The sequence below is a fragment of the Triticum dicoccoides genome, chromosome 6B (genome assembly GCF_002162155.2).
Source record: "Triticum dicoccoides isolate Atlit2015 ecotype Zavitan chromosome 6B, WEW_v2.0, whole genome shotgun sequence".
NCBI classification, from domain to species: Eukaryota; Viridiplantae; Streptophyta; class Magnoliopsida; order Poales; family Poaceae; genus Triticum; species Triticum dicoccoides.
Genome location: NC_041391.1, coordinates 372,059,206 through 372,079,352, shown reverse-complemented (window position 1 = coordinate 372,079,352; position 20,147 = coordinate 372,059,206). Strand labels below are relative to the sequence as shown.

At 48.5% G+C, this 20,147-nt stretch overlaps 1 protein-coding gene across 2 annotated transcripts in view; it reads left to right on the top strand.

Annotated features, from left to right (window-relative positions):
* The first annotated feature begins 13,651 nt into the window (after positions 1-13,651).
* The window catches only part of LOC119323115, a 33,988-nt gene continuing 27,492 nt past the window's right edge, over positions 13,652-20,147 (top strand). For both annotated transcript variants that reach the window (XM_037596691.1, XM_037596692.1), the window contains exon 1: positions 13,652-13,996. In XM_037596691.1, the coding sequence (XP_037452588.1) occupies positions 13,712-13,996 (285 nt within the window). In that variant the 5' untranslated portion in view covers positions 13,652-13,711. The remainder of the gene's footprint in view (positions 13,997-20,147) is intronic.

Genomic DNA, 20,147 nt, shown 5'->3' with positions numbered 1-20,147 from the left:
TGGCGAAAGCGTGTGTGAAGAAGTACACCCCTGCAGGGTTAACATCATCTATTCGAATAGCCGGATTCCTCGAATATGGAAACTTGGACCCCTTGCATAGTTCATAGACAAGTGAAAGTGGATACTCTAAAATACGCAAGATAAGCGTGAGTGCTATGGATGGCGTTCTCGTAGGGAGACGGGAGCGGATCCATAGTGGTGTATTGATATGGTGAATATGTGGACTCGTGTGCGCCACCTCAAAAGAGTTACTTGCGGTCGTAGTTAGGATAGCCACCGAGTCAAAGCTGGCTTGCTGCAGTTAAACCCCACCACCCCTTTGTTGATAATGATGCATATGTAGTTAGTTCTGATGTAAGTCTTGCTGGGTACATTTGTACTCACGTTTGCCTATTTTATGTTTTTGCAGAGAGACTTCGGTCTCACTAGTAGTTTCGCGTGGACTTCGACGTTTAGCTTGTTACCTCAGCTACGGTCTTGTGCCCTCGGCAGGATCTGGTGGATAGTCAGGCTCCTCAGCCTTCTTCATTTATAGATGTCTATACTCAGACATGATAGCTTCCGCTTGTGCTTTGATTTGTATGCTCTGAGTGTTGGGTCATGAGACCCATGGTTGTAATATCTCGCTCCTCGGAGCCTACTGAATAAATACTTGAGTCGTAGAGTCATGTTGTGATGTCATGTTGTATTTGCACATATCGAGCATATTGTGTGTATGTTATTGAAATGCTTGGTATGTGTGGGATCTGACCATCTACTTTTTTATCTTTAGTAGCCTCTCTTACCGGGAAATGTCTCCTAGTGTCTCCACCGAGCCATGGTAGCTTGCTACTGCTCCGGAACACTTAGGCTGGCCGGCATGTGTCCTTCTTCGTTCCTGTGTCTGTCCCTTCGGGGAAATGTCACGCGATGAATACCGGAGTCCTGTTAGCCCGCTACAGCTCGGTTCACCGGAGTCCTGCTAGCCCAGTGCTACAGCCTGGATTCACTCGCTGATGACCGACACGTTCGATGTTGGGTCATGGATGCCTGTCCCTGTAAGTCTGTGCCACTTTGGGTTTACGACTAGCCATGTCAGCCCGGGCTCCTTATCATATGGATGCTAGCGACACTGTCATATACGTGTGCCAAAAGGCGCAAACGGTCCCGGGCTAAGGTAAGGCGACACCCGTGGGAATACCGTGCGTGAGGCCGCAAAGTGATATGAGGTGTTACATGCTAGATCGATGTGGCATTGAGTCGGGGTCCTGACAGCGCGCTCATCGAGTTCATCCGTGAGAACCGAGACATTTTTGCATGGAAGCCTTCTGACATGCAAGGTGTACCGAGGGAACTCGCTGAGCACACTCTTAATATTGATCCCAAGTTTAAACCGGTCAAGCAATTTCTTCATCGCTTTAATGAGGAAAGACGCAAGGCAATTGGTGAGGAGGTAGCCCGCCTGTTGGCTGCTGGGTTTATCGTTGAAGTGTTTCATCCTGAATGGCTGGCTAATCCGGTGCTTGTTCTTAAGAAAAACGACACTTGGCGTATGTGTGTGGACTACACAGACTTGAATAAAGCTTGTCCGGCCGATCCTTTTGCTCTCCCGTGTATTGATCAGATCATTGATGCGACGGCGGGTTGTGAGCGCCTGAGTTTTTTGGATGCTTATTCAGGATATCATCAGATCAAGATGGCAGTTAAGGACCAGGAGAAGACAGCCTTCATCACTCCTTTTGGAGCCTTCTTCTATGTTTCTATGCCCTTTGGGCTCAAAAGTGCCCAGGCAACCTATCAACGTTGTGTGCAGAATTGTCTTCACACACAGATTGGGCGTAATGTTCATGCCTATGTGGATGACATTGTGGTAAAATCCAGGAAGAAGGAAACACTGATAGATGACCTCAAGGAGACGTTTGACAATCTTCGGGTTTACAAAATGATGCTTAATCCGGATAAATGTGTTTTTGGTGTTCCGGCAGGCAAGCTCTTAGGTTCTCTTGTATCCAACATGGGCATTGAGGCTAATTCGGAAAAAATCAAGGCAATCACATCCCTGGCTAAACCGAAGTGTATCAATGATGTTCAGCGTCTGGCGGGTCGGATTGCAGCCCTTAGCCGGTTTATCAGCCGTTTGGGAGAGAAGGCAATTCCTTTGTATCAGATGTTGAAAAAGACAGACGACTTCGTCTGGAGTGATGCAGCCAATACGGCTTTTGAGGAGTTAAAGCGGTAGTTGGTTGAACCGCCGGTTCTTGCAGCTCTGGTTGATAATGAGCCTTTGCTGTTATACGTGGCTGCCAATGCCCGAGCGGTCAGGGTGGCAATTGTGGTTGAGCTTAAGGAAGCTGGGAAGGAATATCCGGTTCAACGACCTGTATACTACATCAGTGAAGTCCTGATCGAGTCAAAACAACGCTATCCACATTGGCAGAAGTTGGTGTATGGAGTTTTTATGGCAAGTCGAAAACTCAAGCAATACTTTCAAGGCCATCCCATCACAGTGGTTAGTTCTGCTCCTTTGGGTGATATAATTCAGAACAGGGAAGCGACTGGCCGGGTTGCAAAGTGCGCAATTGAGCTTGGTCCACACGGTTTGAAGTATGTGCCTCGAACAGCCATCAAAACTCAGGCCCTTGTGGACTTTATCAATGATTGGACCGAGTTGCAAGCACCAGAAGACAAACCGGATAATACATACTGGACTATTCACTTTGATGGATCCAGGCAGTTGGAGGGCTCGGGGGCTGGAGTTGTCCTTACTTCCCCTCGAGGTGATAAAATTTGCTATGTTCTCCGTTTGATGTTTCCCTGTACTAACAATGCAGCTGAGTACGAAGCGTTACTCCATGGTCTCTGTGTGGCTAAAGAGATGAACTTAAGTCGATTTCGTTGTTTTGGAGATTCTGATCTGGTGGCTCGGCAAGTTTTAGGCACTTGGGATTCTAAGGATCCACTCATGGCGGCTTACAGACGTGAGGTGGATATTGTGGTGGGTCACTTCAAAGGGTATCAGGTTGAGCATATCGATCGGCGCAAAAACAAAGCAGCAAACGCTTTGAACCGGCTCGGATCTCAGCGTAAACCGGTACCTCCTAATACCTTTTTAGATATCTTGCATAACCCGTCTGTTAAGTTGCCTACAGAAGAGGATTTGGTTGTTCCTGATCCGGAGGCTCAATTGGTGGCCGCTTTGCATATTGTACCGGATTGGACGGTTCCATATCTGGCGTATATGAACCGGGGCGAGTTACCAGATGATGAAGTCCTGGCTCGACAGATAGTCCGGCGATCCAAGTCCATGGTTATCCATAATGGCGAGTTACACTGCTGTAGCGTTTCAGGCGTATTTCAGCGTTGTGTTTGTCTGGAAGAAGGCCAAGAGATCCTACGAGAAATTCATGAAGGCGATTGTGGTCATCATGCCAGTTCAAAGTCACTGGTTGCCAAAGCTTTTCGTCATGGGTTCTACTAGTTGACAGCTCATGCTGATGCGGAGGATTTGGTAAAGCGAAGTGATGCTTGTCAAAAAAATTCACGCAGAGCTCATGTTCCGGCTCAAGAACTACGGATGATTCCTATCACTTGGCCTTTTGCTACTTGGGGGCTTGATATGGTGGGGCCCTTTAAGCGTTCCCGGGATAAGAAGACCCACCTGTTGGTGGCAGTTGATAAATTCACCAAGTGGGTTGAAGCGGAGCCAGTCAGCAAGTGTGATGCAGCTACGGCGGTTCAATTTCTCAAAAAAATTATCTTCCGCTTTGGCTTTCCACACAGTATTATCACGGATAATGGTACAAACCTTTCCAAAGGTGATATGGAGGATTTTTGTCAGAGAGAGCACATCCGGCTTGACTTAGCATCTGTGGTGCACCCTCAATCCAACGGTCAAGCGGAGCGAGCCAATCAAGAAATTTTGAAGGGTCTTAAACCCCGGCTTATGATTCCCTTAAAGCGGACACCGGGTTGTTGGGTGGAAGAATTGCCTTCTGTGTTATGGAGCATCAACACCACCCCCAATCGATCAACATGTTACACACCTTTCTTCATGGTATACGAAGCAGAGGCAGTCTTACCAAGTGATATTCGTCATGACTCGCCCCATGTTGCTAATTATGCTGAAGCGGACAACGAGCAAGCACGCCAAGAGGCGCTGGACCTGTTAGATGAGAAACGGGACATGGCTCTGGCTCGATCGGCGGTTTATCAGCAAGACCTGCACCGGTATCACAGCCGCCGGGTTAGGACAAGAACCTTTCAAGAAGGCGACTTGGTGCTCCGGCTCATCCAGGATCAGACCGACATGCACAAGTTATCCCCACCTTGGGAAGGGCCCTTTGTGGTCAGCAAAAATCTGCACAACGGATCATACTACCTCATTGACGTTCGAGACAACTCACGCAACTCTGCGGGGGAGACCCGGCGGCCGTGGAACATAGCTCTCCTACGACCTTACTACACTTGAGCCATAGGCTTTTCATATGTACATATTTCGACAATGTATATATTATGATCAATAAATAAACCAGCATCCTTGCTATAAGCAGGGCCTCTGCTTTTTTTCTCATATATCCTTTGAGTTACATGGGGGCTTCAGCTGACAAAGCGGAGTACTGCCTGTTAAACCGACTATCACGCCACAACATAGCTTGGGAGCTTCACACCCAAGGGGCCAAAGAGAGTCTGGATGCTAGGCACAGCTCAAACATAGGCACCCAATGAGCACAGCTCATCACGTTACTTGGGGGCTCCTTGTGTCAAATACCAAGGAGTTTGAAAGGACCCTTGTAGCTGGGTATCGACCCACGGCTTGGAAGCCTGGTATATTTACCTAAAACCCCGGGCTAACCTGCCTTCATCAAGTAAGACACTCCTATCCAGGTAATCCTGGCATGACCCTCCGAACGTTTGACAGTTACTCTCATTGAGACCCTGAACTTGTCAAAGTTAAAACGGTGATTGGTTAGTTGGAGGTCCATCTTAAAAGGCTTTGCTAAATGGTTCAACTCAGCGGCCTGGCAGCCCATGAAAAGCCTCGAATTTGGGCCTGGCAGCCCTTGAAAAGCCTCGACTACACGGTTTTATTTGCGTGTGTCACTTTTCTTTTTGATAAATTTTATGTTAAACCGGTTTCTTTGACCTGGTATGATTTATCAGTCATCTTATTAGCCCGGTGTTCCTTGAACCGGCTTGGTTTTCAACTACACGTTGACAGACCTTATTATCAAACCGGAGTTTGTTAACCCAACCTGGCTTTGACTACTTGTCGCCAGTTTTGATCATTTGGTGTTTATCATCACCCGGTATGACTTATTATACGCCATCAATACATGATGGAGTTATACAAGAATTTCATATTTGGGTTTTCACCCTTATTACAATCAAAGTTGGTCAACCGCCTAAAGTGATATTACATCACAGGTATGAGTCATTTCATATTTTTTGACGGTTTGATTATCAATCAGGCCTTGTCTTGGGCATTATGACCCGTCCGGCGGTAAACCGCCAGGACACTTTCTTTTCATGGAGACAAAAGGGATTGCATATTATGATACATGAACCAACATTGAAATTATCATGGCGGATCACATAAAGTATCTCCTACTACACGATGGCAGCAGATCAAAGTATTTTTGCTACCCTATTACAAGGCACTTAGCGGCCCAAAATATGGAATTGTTTTAAACCGGACAGTTTCTGACATATCAACCGGATTGCCGAATCAAGCTTCATCGCCATGTTGATGTGAAGTAGATGGGTCATCTGGCGTCGGTTCAGCCTCCTCCTCCCCATCCAATGGCTGGAAGTCAGTGGTGGTCCAGTCAATCCGGGTTAAGGCCTGAAAGACAACCTCTTCACTTATAAGCTCAACCGGATCAACGTCAGGGGTGTAAGTGTGCTTACGGATTGGCGGAATAAGATTTTGCACTTCTGGAATGACAGCCTCAACCCGTTTGTTGTTAGCATCATAGAAGGATCGGTGAACCATCAAGTTAGCTTCTTCTGCCAACTGACTCGCCAGAGGACGCATCTCCCTTGTCACACGTCTAAGAGCTTCGTTATCAAACACTTCTCCGTTTTCTTGTTCACTGGGGAAGCCCTTGGCTATATCAACCGAATCAAGATCAGCTATCCCTGCCTTGGCTCGAGTAAGTGCTAACAAAGTGCCAGCCCTGGCAGCGGATCGCTTCAACTCTTCTATCTGTGCTGGTGTCATAGATAACCTAGCCAGCGTGTCCTTGATCAGTGTTGGGGCCGCATTGTCATAGGAAGATGCGCAGATAACCCGCTGGGCACCGGTATACAACTGTTCAATCAGTGTATAGGCGGCCTTTAGTTTCTTCCACATATCAGAGCCCATATGAGCAATGCGGCTACCTACAGTGGTTTAAGAATTTCATGTTAAACCGGAGAAATTTCAAAGTTAGACAGTTACAAAGCCTTGGCAAAGATACTTACCAAATATTGCAGAAGTCATGGCATTAATTTGGCGCTTCAATCCACTAAGTTCTTTCGCCACCGGTTTAAGAGCTGATTCAGCATCTTTCGCCCGCTTTAGCAATCCAGCCTTTTCAGTGTCCCAGTTGGCCCTTTCAGATTTGAACCACTCTTTGAGCTGCTCCATGGTGGTTAAGGCGGTTTTTAATTCATCTTTTGCCTTGGTGCTTTTTGCTTGTTGGGATTTAAGATTCTCTTGAAGATCCGCAATTTGAGAGACTTGTTGATTTATCTCAGTCTGCAACAGTCAGAAGAGTGTGTCAATATCTTCGAAAGTCCCAAGCATATAACTAGTTATACACTTGGCACTTGGGGGCTAATGTGGATAATTTTTTCCTACTAATTGTTGAAGTCCCATGGATTAATACAAGTTTTAATCATGGCACTTGGGGGCTAATGTGTGTTTGATCAAACAATACACAAGGAAAATCAGCAAGGTACAGTACGGAATATAAAAGTCCCAGTTTGACTTTCTAAAGACAAACCGGCCCTTGGGGCTATAATGCAATGAAGGTACAGAGCAAAAGATCAAACTATTTACCTCATAGCGCTCCTTCATCAGATTTACCAAACTGGCTTCATAATCCCGGCTGGTGTAAAGTCCGTTCAAGAAACCAGAGTGAAGATCTTGAGCAGAAAGATCAACATAGGCTAACAAATCAGTCTTCCCCTTCCCCTTGCTCATAGCAGCAAATTCATCCTTGGCAGTGTGCTTCGATAGAGTAACCGGATTACCAGGGGCGGTATATGCAGTGTCAGTAACAACAACATCATCATCTTTGGCCGGGCTTGATGGATTAACATTCTTAACAGAGCTTGGCGCTTTGGCAGCAGGGCTCGATGGTCTGTTAACTGGGCTTGGCGGATCGGCAGTTGAATCCCGCTGCTCAGCAATTGGACTTGGAGGGGCATGAGGATGTGATGTATCAACATGTACATCCGATTCAACTTCTGGCGGATTAGCATCAGCGCCTGGGTTTTGCGGAGCAGAGCTGTCTATGGCAATCTCAGGGTTCTCGCCATCATTCTCTGGGGTCTTCTCCGGATCAACATCATCGGTAGGGTCCCTGGTCTTGGCTTTCTTACTTAATCGGGCCTTGGCACTACAACATCAAAAGTTAGAATATGATAAACCGACACATGAAGAAACAAGTTAAGGAACAATGTACTTACCCAGCGACGGTTTTGAGAGGAGGCAGCTGAGTGGTTGATGAACCGCCGGACGAGTTGGACGAAGCCTAATAATTCGGGTCAGACGGATTAAGTGGGCATCGGAAGAAACCCTTCAAAGGATAAAGTTTTTCAGGAGAACAAGTCACCTCTGGACGACGTTTCTGGGTTGGTGTATCTGCTAAACCGGATGAAGTGATTTGCTGACCACTATGCCGGGTTGTGCGACGCTCTTCAACTTGCTGTGTCTTCAAAGAAAATTTTGGATCCAAATGAGCAAGGGGGTGAGATTGTTTTACTTTCCGGACTGTACGGCGAACTCTTTGAACCGGTACAAGATTTGAATTGGAAGAAAGAATGATTACCTCAACATGGTCTGCGTGGCTGGCCTCAACATCATCCTGGGAATAGTCATTGTCAATAAGATGTATGAAAAAGGAACCAAGTGAGTCAAGTTCTACCTCTGCGTCTGATTCCTCATCTTCTGGCGGATCAGAAGACTCAGTGGTTTTCTTCTTGGCAACTTTCTTGGTGACCTTGCTCTTTGCACGAGGAGCCCTGGCCGGTTTAGTCCGTTTCCAAAAGGAGCTGTTAGCCTGAAATTAAGGCAAGAAAAGGTTAGCGCATAGTTAATACGGAGGCAAATCAGTAAAGTATTAAGATGAACTTTACCACTGGCGGTTTATTGGAGACGCAAAATGGTGGCTACCTGGTTTGGCTGCATGCAGAGATCGTCTCATCAAGCATTTTCTTCACATATTTAGTAACTTCAAGATCGGTCATTACTACTTCATGATATCGTTGAGGGTCTTTGACATTGCCAGTATATTCATGCATCAATCCGGGGCGGCGGCTTAAGGGGAAAATGCCCCAAGAAACCCAGCAGCGGACAAGATCAATGCCAGTCAAACCGTTGGCCATGAGAGCACGGAGCTTGGCGAGTTGAGGTGCAAAGTTTTTCCGCTCTGTGGCGAATAAGCACGAAGGTAAAGGGTGACCGTTCCTAAGCCGGTGAGGGCAATAACCTGGCAAAGGATTTTCTCCATCAGGGGCAGTGTTCCGGCAATAAAACCAAGTTTGGTTCCAATCTTTAGGATGGCTATGATGTTTTGCATGAGGGAAGTCAACTTCTTTCCTTTTCTGAATTGAAACGCCACCAAGCTCTGTGTTGCAACCATCCGAGAATTCTGTACGGCGGTTCAGATGAAAGAAATCCTGGAACAACTCCACGGATGGCTCTTCTTGAAGGTAGACTTCGCAGAATACTTGAAAGTTGCATATATTGGACACAGAGTTCGGTCCAATATCTTGTGGATGGAGTTAGAAACTTGCGAGGATATCCCGGAATTTTTTTGATCCGGGCGGGCTGAATCCCCGGTCCAAGTGTTGCATAAATACAATCACTTCTCCATCTTGAGGTTCAGGTGGACATTCAAAGTCCGGAACTCGCCAATGAAGGACCCTTTTTGAGGCTAAAGCGCTAGTGGTGACATATCCATTGATTTGTGTTTCCGTGATCCGGGACGGAACCCAATTGCAAGCAGAGAATTGTTTGGTCATCTCGGAAGGAGAACTGAAAGGAAAAATAAAAGCCGGTTTACAATTAACGGTTTAAGTGTACAAATTCAGTGTTAAACCGGAAAATTGCCATGCAAGGTTCAGTTGGTGGTTTAAGAGAGGGCTAATGATATATGGCAGATTGGTTATCAAAGGTTAAACCGCCCATAGGCAGAAGGACCAGGATTCAAAAAAATCTGCTAAGTGTTACAAAAACAGGTTTCACAATATTACAGTACAATTTTCGATCTACCATGGATAACTGAAGAAAATTTTCCTGAACCCTACAATGGCGTTAAGCAGGATAAGGAAGGTCGTATGCTCTACAGAAGAAAGGGAAGATCTAATAGTATTAAAAACGGATGCGGAGTAACTACCGCACAAGATCTACACAGTTATTGGGTCAAAATAAACACGACTGAAAGGACAGTGAAGAGTTGAAGAGGAAGAACAGAGAACTGTACAGATGAATGCATGAACCCTAGCATAGATCTAACGATGCAGGAAGGAGGAAACTCACCGGTGCAGATCTACTGCAGAAGGAAGCGGCGAGCTCTGGTCCGTTTCAGGTTGATGCAACGGCCTGTGTTGATGAAGCTCCCAAGGGTCGCGGACGGCGGCAGAGCTTTAGAACTGGGGCGTCGCGAGGAAGAAGAAGGCACAGAAGGGGAAAAAGAGAAAAGGGCCCTCGGGCTGTATTTATCGAAGAAAGGATAAATGGCAGGTGCGAGAATCGAGGAGCCTGAAGCGGCAGAGTGGGTGCGCCTGTCGCCTCGATTTTCGGGACGACCATTAAGTGAGGGGAATCTTTTAATCTTTTTATATAGAGATGATGTCACAATGGACCGTTGCTATATCTAGAAGATGACGTCACGGCGGTTTAACAAGATTTACAGGAGAAAGGCAATCTGGCGATTTACGAAAATACAAGAGGACGTTTACAATATATCTTTGAAGTTATTGAAGATTGACATGAACAGGTTCAAATCAAACTGGGGCCAAATGTTGGGGATATAGCTACTGAGTGTAAACCGGCCAGGAGGGCCCGGTTCACCCTCGACTATGCTAAAGCCCATGAAGATCCAGAAGATGGTGAAGTTATTAAGTGAAGCTTAGAGGCCCGAAGCCCAAAGGCGGATTAGGGCCCATAGTGGTAAACCGCCATGACTATGTAACTTGTAATATAAGCTAGGGAAGGAGAGACCGAACCAGACACTTTGTATGAGTCGGCTTTGGGGCTTTGTAAACCGGCCGGGCGTCAACCTGTGTATATAAAGGGACGACCAGGCGGCGGTTCAAGGACAACAGACAACAACTCGAGACTCAGGCAAGCGTATTTGCTCCCTCATCATCAAAACCCAATCAATCCCATCACAACTAGACCTAGGCTTTTACCTTCATCGAAGGGGCCGAACTAGTATAAAACTTCCGTGTCCCTTGTCCGGTTTAACCCCTTCAAGCTAACCCATTGCGATGGCTCCACGACTAAGTCCTTTCATGAGGACATCTGACGTGTTAATTCCACGACAGTAGCCAACCATGCAAACACTAGATTTGTCACATTCTTCCTGCTGAATGCGAGGTTACTATTGTCCATCGGGCTTAAAGTGTCTCAACAACATGGTTTTGACGGATGGGTATGTCGAAGAGCAAAAAAGGAGTTTCAGGTGGACAAAAGGGCTTCTGAACATGCCGGGCTTCTATGTACAACATCTTGTGGTCATTATCCGGTAAATTTTGTGACCCTGGATGTTCGTTGTATGGACCTGACCGATCCATATGATTGTGACTGCCGAAAACAGTGTTGGAGCTAGATGTTATTTCCCTTTTCATTCTGGGTTTTGTCTAAAAAACCTAATGAACAATTAACCATCGTGCTTTTGTACAGTTTGTAAGTTGGAGGTAGATGTTGTTGCCCTTTCCAACTCGGTTGTGACTGTCATATTTTCTTTGAAACAAGGCAAATGGCTTGCCATTCCTTTAATTAAGAGGGAAATATTGTAACAAATCCCAACCAAGGAAAATAACATCACTCTCGTCGGTTGCTTGAGCCCACTGTGCATTATAGAACCCAAGTGATTAGCCCCCTCCAGCATCCATAAACTTATTTTGAGCTAGCACACCAAATGGGTTGATTCTTCATAAGAAAGGTTGCATGGCCCTAACAGATTTGAATTCTGACATTTGGGACCCACGAGGAAAAAGCTTATCCAAGGTGGTGTCGACTTAGTCAACAAACGATTCTGCCTACCAGCCGTTCGATTGACATCCAACATCTGTCGTGTTTCTTCTATCTTTTGTCTTCCTCCTCTAGCCGCCCAAACCAAACCACACCATCGGTCCCGCCTGCTCCCGCCTCCCACGACAGGCTGGGCCTTCGCCGCCCTACCGTACCCTCAAACGTTGGCCAGTTCGTCCCTCTATTCCCCCACACATCATGTTATTCTCTGGCGACGTCAGCCCCAACCCGCGCCCGCACCCGAACCAGTCAACCCTCGTACTCCCCTCCGCCTGCGACTACACTACGGCATCTTCCACGGCTCCTGTTTGTTCCCGTCAGAGGCCTCACCATCATCCTCCCCCTGGTACGCTCGCCGTGCGCGGTGTGCCGCCATCTGGTGTTGTTAACATGGTCAATAACTGAGAGGAATAAGGAGATGATTGTACGTGGAGAGGATAACAGTAGGGACCCATCAGGGTCATGGCAGTACGCAAGCAAGTGCCTCGCTATTACAAGACAAAAAAATGCTTCCTCAAAATGGGTTGACATATGGGTCCCACGCCATTGTCAACATTGTTAATAAACGAGAGAATTACACAAAGAACTACTGACACCAGGGACCCAATAAGATGGTATAAACTGTAGTACTGTAATAATATTGACATAAAATAAAGAGTCGATGAATTTGCAATTGGAAGAACTATGGCAATGTGACAGGATAGAAGTAGAATACGGGTAGATGTAAAACAAGTTGAGAAACGAGACCACGAAAAGGAGTGGAAGGAAGGAAAGCATATGACAAGAAAGACAAGGGGATTGCATAACACATCGAGCAAAATATAATTTGGGGGCGATGTGCAAAATATAATTCTAGGCCGTAGCCATTAAGAAAAATAGTTAGTATAATTCTTTTTATACCATACACACAACATAATATTTTCAAAAACTATATGTTATGTAAAATTATGAATTCTTATTAGTTTTGAAGTGTTATTGTACTCCCTCCATCCGGATTTGTAAGGTGGGCATGAATTTTTAGATCTTCAATTTAACTAGTGAATTAAGAATTATATGGCACAGGATTTGTTGTCGAATGAATATTTTTATTAGTGTAGATTGTAGAAGACATGAATCGAACTACTTATAGTATACTTAAGACATGAACTACTATAGGGCTTCCCCAAGTAGTGTATGATTTTTTAAAGGCATGTGCTGCCGTGGGGAAGACGGAAGGATAGAAGGTGAAAAGACATATTTACTTCATAACTAACACCGAGCATATTTCAAGAAAGCAATTTGCGAAGAAGAGATGAGAAAAACACTGACTGTGGAGTAGGCAGATTCTCACAGAGCAAATGCTATTTGTATACAGTTTTGGAACAAATTTGGTTAACCTATTCAATCGTAACATAACTTAAAAAAACTAGTCCAAGGCTTTCCTTTTCGGGCCTGTGGAAGTGTACATCCTTCACATGTCCCCGACCTGATATCGATCAAAAAGAAGAAGACGAACATGAGCAATGAATAAAAGATCCGAACAAGCAGACCTTAAACACAGAAGAAAGAAGATAGATCTATCTACTATTGTAAAAAGCAGATTTGGTGATGATGGTGTGTCTCTCATCCTACAATATAGACCGTCTGATTTATATCTGACGAATAGGAAGGAAACTATGACAATTTTGCAAAAAAATACCTACACCCCTCTTCACATTTGCAAATAAGGTCTTCATCTTTTACTCTTATAAGATAAACTACTCATACAAAAGCATTTTGAAGTTACGTGTAACGCACCGGCATCTTGCTAGTAACATATAGAAAAGCGATGTATAAGAACAGTTGCACGAAGTACAAGTATATTGCGTCGTAATCTATTTTCATCTAATATAAGCGGAACAATTTCCGAATTCCGGATCACAACGCGCATCGACTTTTCGTAGATGCATGCCCTCTCATGCGTACCACTGGGAATTCTCGCTTTCTCCAAAGAAAATTGTAGCAAATTGTTTTTCAAGCAATTATGCCCGATCGGACGGTCGATGTTAGTTGCCGTGTGCTCACGTTTGTGAGAACTGGAACCGAAAGATCCAACAGAGATATACCTCCTGCTGTTCCATAGTACTACTACCTCGTGTCGTGCTGTTCCAGTCAATCCGGAGACTCGGATCAAATTCTATTACCCGCCGCAGATATACCGCGGCATATACTAATCTTGCACGCTCCCTTCCTCCGCTCGACGGACCGCCCTCCTTCCCTCTCTCTTCCTCACCCGCGCGTTCGCCAATGGCGACGACCCTGGTGAGACGTGTGGAGTCGTGGGTGCGCGACCAGGGGGCGCGGCTGCCACCCTGGGCGCCACCTATCGCCGTGCCGCGGTGGCCCTGGCCCCCGCCGTGGGCGCCCGCGTGGCCGGGCGACCGCCGGCGCCAGAGGGAGCGCATGTTCCGCGAGGAGTTTGAGCGCCGCCGCATCCAGCTTCGCGAGCTCTGCCGCGCCGTTCGCGTCGACACCATCGCCGAGCTGCAGGAGCTGCTCTGCGCCATGGTCCTCGCCGAGTGCGTCTACAAGGTTCCCTAACCTCCCACCTTCTCTAGTCGCCTTGCGTTTGTGTGATATGGTTCGAGTGGTTAGATAGATCCGGAACGCTGGTACGTACGAATGATGTGGTGCAAGTGGGAAGATAAAACCAATTATTTTTCAACAATGTTAGAAGTTTGAACGTTTTGGTCCAGTTTTCGCAAAAAGAGAGAACCTTTTGACCCAGTAATTGGCTATGGAACTAGTAGCCTCTTGTGCTCGGGAAAGGTGAATCAGAGTTGGCAAGTGTCTATAACTCTATATGTGTATCAACCAAAGTATAAACTTCCCAACTCGGGAAAATCATGTGCAGTTGATGTAACTCACATCTTGTGCTATCCCGCACGAAAAGACATCTTTCCAGTAGTTGCTTCATTGCTTGATATGGTTAAGTCTGCATCAACTCTCTCTTGGCTTAGTATAACCTATCCGTGTACAATTTCTGAATTTTATGATAATTTCATTTGTACCTGTACATAAGATAATTTCATTTTGTTGTCCTATTTTAGTCGAGTGTGTGTGTGTGTGCGCGCGCGAGTGTTTTTTGCATTGGTCACAAGTGCTGATATGACAAATGAGTATTATATATTAATATATGTAAAACAATGTACAAAAGGATCCACAAAATCCCAGTAAGGAGGCCACACGCCTTATGAAAATTATTGCAACCAAGTTGACATTAGCATTTTCCTCTTCTTTTCTTTGAGGCCCTATGATAATTTATTGAATGTGCCATTTGGAAATATCAATGTCAGTGACCAGAAGCTTCCTCCATCTGTATTTATTTTTGGGAACTCTGTCAAAAAATACATACGTTCATGTTATGTGGGGAACCACATATGGTTGGAGGGCCCCAGCCCTGGCCGCACCACCCCTGATCCAGTCAAAGTGCTGCAGCCCCAAGCTTATTGGTGTGTGCGTGCGGTCCAAATTTTTTGGCGCACAAGTGCTTAAAGAGATCCCAAGATGGACGGCCCTTTGCTTTAGCATACTTGTGATACCACAAGTGAGCATCTTCAGTAGATGGAATGATGCCAACCAAGCCTGATTTGCATCTGGAGTGCACTGGTGTAAGAGGATGAGAGAGTAGGGAAGAGAGAATTGGTGGAACCGCTTGTTGTTTTGCTGAGCCTCGAGGGCTAGTATATATAGATTACAAGACTTGGAGGGCAAGAAGCCTCTTCTAGAGATAAGGCAGGAAACATATAGGAGAGATTACAATCAATCTTAACAAATCCGGACCTACCGTAACCTATATTCTAACATCCCACTCTCAGTCACAACGGTAGCAGAGCATAAGGTGAGACTGGATAAGAAGCCGAAGGTCAGTCAGAATGATCCATGCGTCACAGATGTTGTGGCTGGAGTGAAAGCCGTTGCTCAAGCAAGGCGGTGTAGCCGTTGTCAAGGTAGCTGTTCGAGGGACGTCGTGGTCGATGTCGAGGTCCGGGTTGACGGTGTCGAGGTAGACGCATGTGGAGCCGCGGGCGCAAGGTAGCGCCGTGTAGCCGGGATGCAGGGAAGCACTAAGAGGAAAACCGGGGACGCGATTGAGGCAGTCGTCAAGGAGTGTCAATGCCGAAGATGATGTTGTCGAAGCCGTCGTAGACGAGGCACCACACCATGTTTGCCAAGGCCGGGGACACGTCGAGGACGAAGGCACACATCAGTGTTGCCAGCCCCGGGCATGCGTAGTTGGGGACTAGCACGAACTGTACGCCATGTCAGAGGGACCAACAAAGGAGGCCTCTAGAACGGGTGTGGCGCAAACGACATGAGGTAGAAGGTGTCTATATTTCCCACGGTTGCCGGAGTAGACGAAGTGGTTGAGGAAGAGACGGTGACGTTGGCGACGAGCGTGTGCTGAACGAAGATGAAGGTGTGGTCGGGGAAACTAGATGTAGCCTGATGGGGGCCACATAAGTTGCTTGTAAAACGCGGCGGCAATGCTCGAAGTAGGCGAGGAAGAACCCAACAGCGTGACGAGTACCATGCGCGGACGGTGGTGATCCTACACCAAGGGAAGCGGCGCAACAGGTGCTACGATAGACATCTAAGCACGGGGACGGTGAGGTGGACTCTGTGTGGCGGCGCTACGACTCCGGCGGGTACATAGCTGCCTATGTTTTTAAGGCGGTAAGGCGAGGCGAGGCGCTGGGGGGGCGCCTCACTGCCTAAGCGCTAAGGCATAAGGCGAGGCGACGCCTTAGAGACTTGTAAGCAACAGAATTAAGTAGAATTTGGTAGGCATTAGGCAACTAGGCATACAGCCATACACACCTTGCAACTGATGGTTGTAGAGCCCATATGGTTCTGGAGAGGATGGAGAATCTGCAGGAGAGGATGGAGAATCTGCAGGAGAGGAGGAGGAGGAACTGTAGGAGGGGAGGGGGATCTGCCGGGGAGGAGGGGGAAGCTGCCAGAGAGGAGGGGGAGAAGCTCAGATCCAGCCTGGGGGTGGGGGGAAACTGAAAATGGTTACAGGTCTCTCTCTCTCTCCCTCTAGTACCTGTTGGCGCCAAAACAAAGTTTCCCGCCCTTTCCTTCCCTCCCAGTTATCTGTTTCCCGCCTAAACCACCCAGCTCTGTCTAAGGCGTCCTTATTTGCCTAAGGCAGGCAGAGTGGCGCCTAGGCGGACGCCTTGGACGCCTTAAGGACTAAGGCGGACGCCTTAGACACACATGTAAGGCAAGGCCGACGCCTTGCCTCCTGGGGGCGCCCTGACGCCTAGGCGTCGCCTAAGCGACGCCTTAGGGACGCCTTAAAAACAGAGATAGCTGCAGGTCGCGATTCGATGCAACGGAGGGAAGGACCACAAAGCAGTGGCGACACTGGCCGGAAGGGGCTACGCAACGGTAGTCTGTTGCTCGATCGGTGGAGGGACGCGTGTACTCGGTGACGATCTTCACGAGAACCACGGAGGCGCATAGAGACGACTGATCAGGTCGTCGCCTGGCGCAGGTGGTGGCGTCCCGATTGAGGAAGGCCATGACGATGGGCGATGGCGGCGTAGATCGATGTGCAGACGAAGCAGCGGAGAGGTGGCTGGTGTAGTTGCTACCGAGGTTGGAGTAGAGGGTCGTCATGGCGGCAGGCGACACGATCAATCTTAGATTGGAAAACCAAAAAGAAATGCCGATCAATCGGTACGCGCGAGAGAAAAAAACCCCGATCAATGAATCGGGAAAAAGATTTCTCTAGGTCAGTCAATCAACACGATCGGCGGACAAACCCTAGGTACGAGTTGCGCAGCCCCTGGAGGAGATCATGAAGATCGACCTCCCCGAGGGCGCGCACTGCACAAGCTAGGTCTAGGAACTTGTGGCAGATACCATGTAAGAGGATTAGAGAGGAAAGAATTGGTGGAATCGCTTGTTGTGTTCCGGAGCCTCGAGGGCTAGTATATATAGTGTACAAGACTTGGAGGGCAAGAAGCCTCCCCTAGAGATAAAGTAGGAATCGTACAAGAGAGATTACAATCAATCTTAACAAATCCTAACCTACCATAACCTATACTCTAACAACTGGCCTTCAAAAAAACTTGCTCACATTGTACCAGCCATGCAGAAAGGTCTTCCTTGCCATCAAATAGTGGAAACTCCAGCTTGGAAGAAGCACCTGGGTCAAGGATGTCAACTGAATGTTGGTTCGGAATGGATGATGATTTGTGGAAAGTGGGCAGAACTATATGGTGGAGGCAGGTAGTTGGGTGGCTGTTGTTTTGCTTGGTTCGGAGGGATAGAGATAATTGGTGTGCTTTGCTGGATTGGGTAGGAAGTTGCAGGGTAGGCCAAGGGGTACCGGTGGGTGGAAAGTAGTATGGCGAGTAGGGCTGGTAGGGTGGTTGCATTGGCAACATGGTAGGGGAAGGGGATGCAAGGGCGGGGAAGGAGGTACTTACTAACGATGGTTGATTGGCAGCGGCGGTGGCTGAAGGTGAGGCGCTGCTGGAGACAGCTGCTGCTATACTGGAGGATGCGATGGGTCGGTGAGGGAGGAGGCAGAGGACCCATGATGCCGACGCCGGCAGCCAGTGGAACACTGGTCAGTGGACGGGTCTCGTAAGCCACCATCCTTGTTGACATCGTGGAGTTGTTCCTAGAGGGTTGCAAGTTGCTCTTGATGCAGCGCCCATATTTTGGTGTCAAGAAGCGTGAACTGATGCTCGGTGTCGGTTTCGGCACCAGACATGGAATCTGATACCAAATTGGAACAACCCCTGGGTCTGATGGCGATCCTGTGGCCTGGACGTCCGGCTGGGGTCCGGATGATCCGGGGCACGTCCGGATGGTCCGGCTTCGGGGCGCAGTTTCGGTTGCTCTTGGGTGGCTTAGCCGGATTGTCTGGACCGGGGTCTGGATCATCCGGCCAGCCTGAGACTTGGCTGATTTCTTCTCCGTCTTCGCGCATGTCTTCCGCTTCCGATCCTCCTTGCTCCTTACCTTCTTCATGGCTAACTCCTTGGTACTTGAGTATGCAAAGCGTCTCTGTTTGAGGTAGTAGCCATGTCTCATGTGATTTGAAAGGGAGTTGTGAGAGGAGTGATGTCACCTCGGTTTCGAGAGCTCTTGCACGTGCTCGTGTCATGGGTCCCCTAGGAACTTGGTGAGACAATGATAGGTCCATGGGGATGACCTTGGGATGCTCCGCATCACGTTGCCTGCTGCCAGGTCGGCGGCAGAGCTGCGTTGCAGCAGGGCGAAGCACGAGGACGCCGCTGCCGCGCCGGCGGCGGAGCTGCGTTGCAGCAGGGATAAGCACGAGGAAGCTGGTGCCGCGTCGGTGGCGGAGCTGCGTTGCAGCAGGGCGAAGCACGAGGACGCCGTTGCCGCGCCGGTGGCGGAGCTGCGTTGCAGCAGGGCTAAGCACGAGGAAGCTGCTGCCGCGTCGGCGGCGGAGCTGCGTTGCTGCAGGGCGAAGCACGAGGACGCCGCTGCCGCGCCGCCGGCGGACCTGCGTTGCAGCAGGGATAAGCACGAGGAAGCTGCTGCCGTGCCGGCAGCGGAGCTGCGTTGCAGCAGGGCGAAGCACGAGGACGCTGCTGCCTCACCGGCGGTGGAGCTGCATTGCAGCAGGAGAAACGCTGCTGCCACGCCGGTGACGGAGCTGGGTTGCAGCAGAAGAAGCACGGGGCGCTGCTGCCATATACGGCGGTGGAGCTGCGTTCCGGCAGGAGAACCACGGGAATGTTGCTGTCACGCCCACCGGTGGTGCTGTAACGGCCATGGAGGACACCGCTGCCATGTCCGGCAGCGGAGCTGCGTTGCAGCAGGTCACAAGTTGCAGATGCACTGCCACAATCCAGCAGCGAGGCATTCAGTGCGTCTCGCCGGAGCTCGTCGCCCTCCTCAGCACTCCCCGTGTGCGTGGAAGAGGAGAAGAGAGCGTGGGGGAATTTTTTTGCTGTGATGCGGGAGCAGGACGAAGCTGCGGCAGCGTTTGCATGAGAAAGATGCGATTATAAATCCAATGGATGCGGGGACCTAGATCGGACGGCTGGCGAGCCGACTGATTTCCCCCTGAAATCAGCCGGCTTACGCCTAGCAGCGGCCTTTCCATTGATTATATTGCCTCCCTCTAGCTTACAAGAGCAGGTCCTTTATATAGGACACAGACTAGTACTACTTTGACATACCCTGGACTCTAATTGGAATCTGACTCAAACTAGACTACCTTACCATAACCTGGAGACTACCAAAACAGGGGCATCCTTCCGGACATCAAACTGCTCTTGTCTAGCCACAACCTAACCTGCCCCTGCTGCCTTGCGCCTAAGGAATTCCCCACATAACACCCCCACCATCCGCATGCAATGGGCAAAGCATTATTATGATGGCAAGCACCGTGAGCTGGCATTTGACGTCGGAGATTGGCATGGCTTCACCTTCACCATTGTGCAGCCGCATCGTTACCAGGCTGCAAGCATGGCAAGTTGTCTCCTGCTTCTATGGCGTGGCAAGCATGCAGTGGGCAAGTTGTCCCCACAGAGGTCATTGGATCCGTTGCATATAGACTCGCGCTGCCTGCTGGTACTCGGCTCCATGATATGTTCAGTGTCAGTCTCCTCAAAAAAGTTTGATGGTGACCCGCCGGCCACTCCTGCTGTACTGCCCGCCATTGAGAATGTCGTTTGGTGCATGC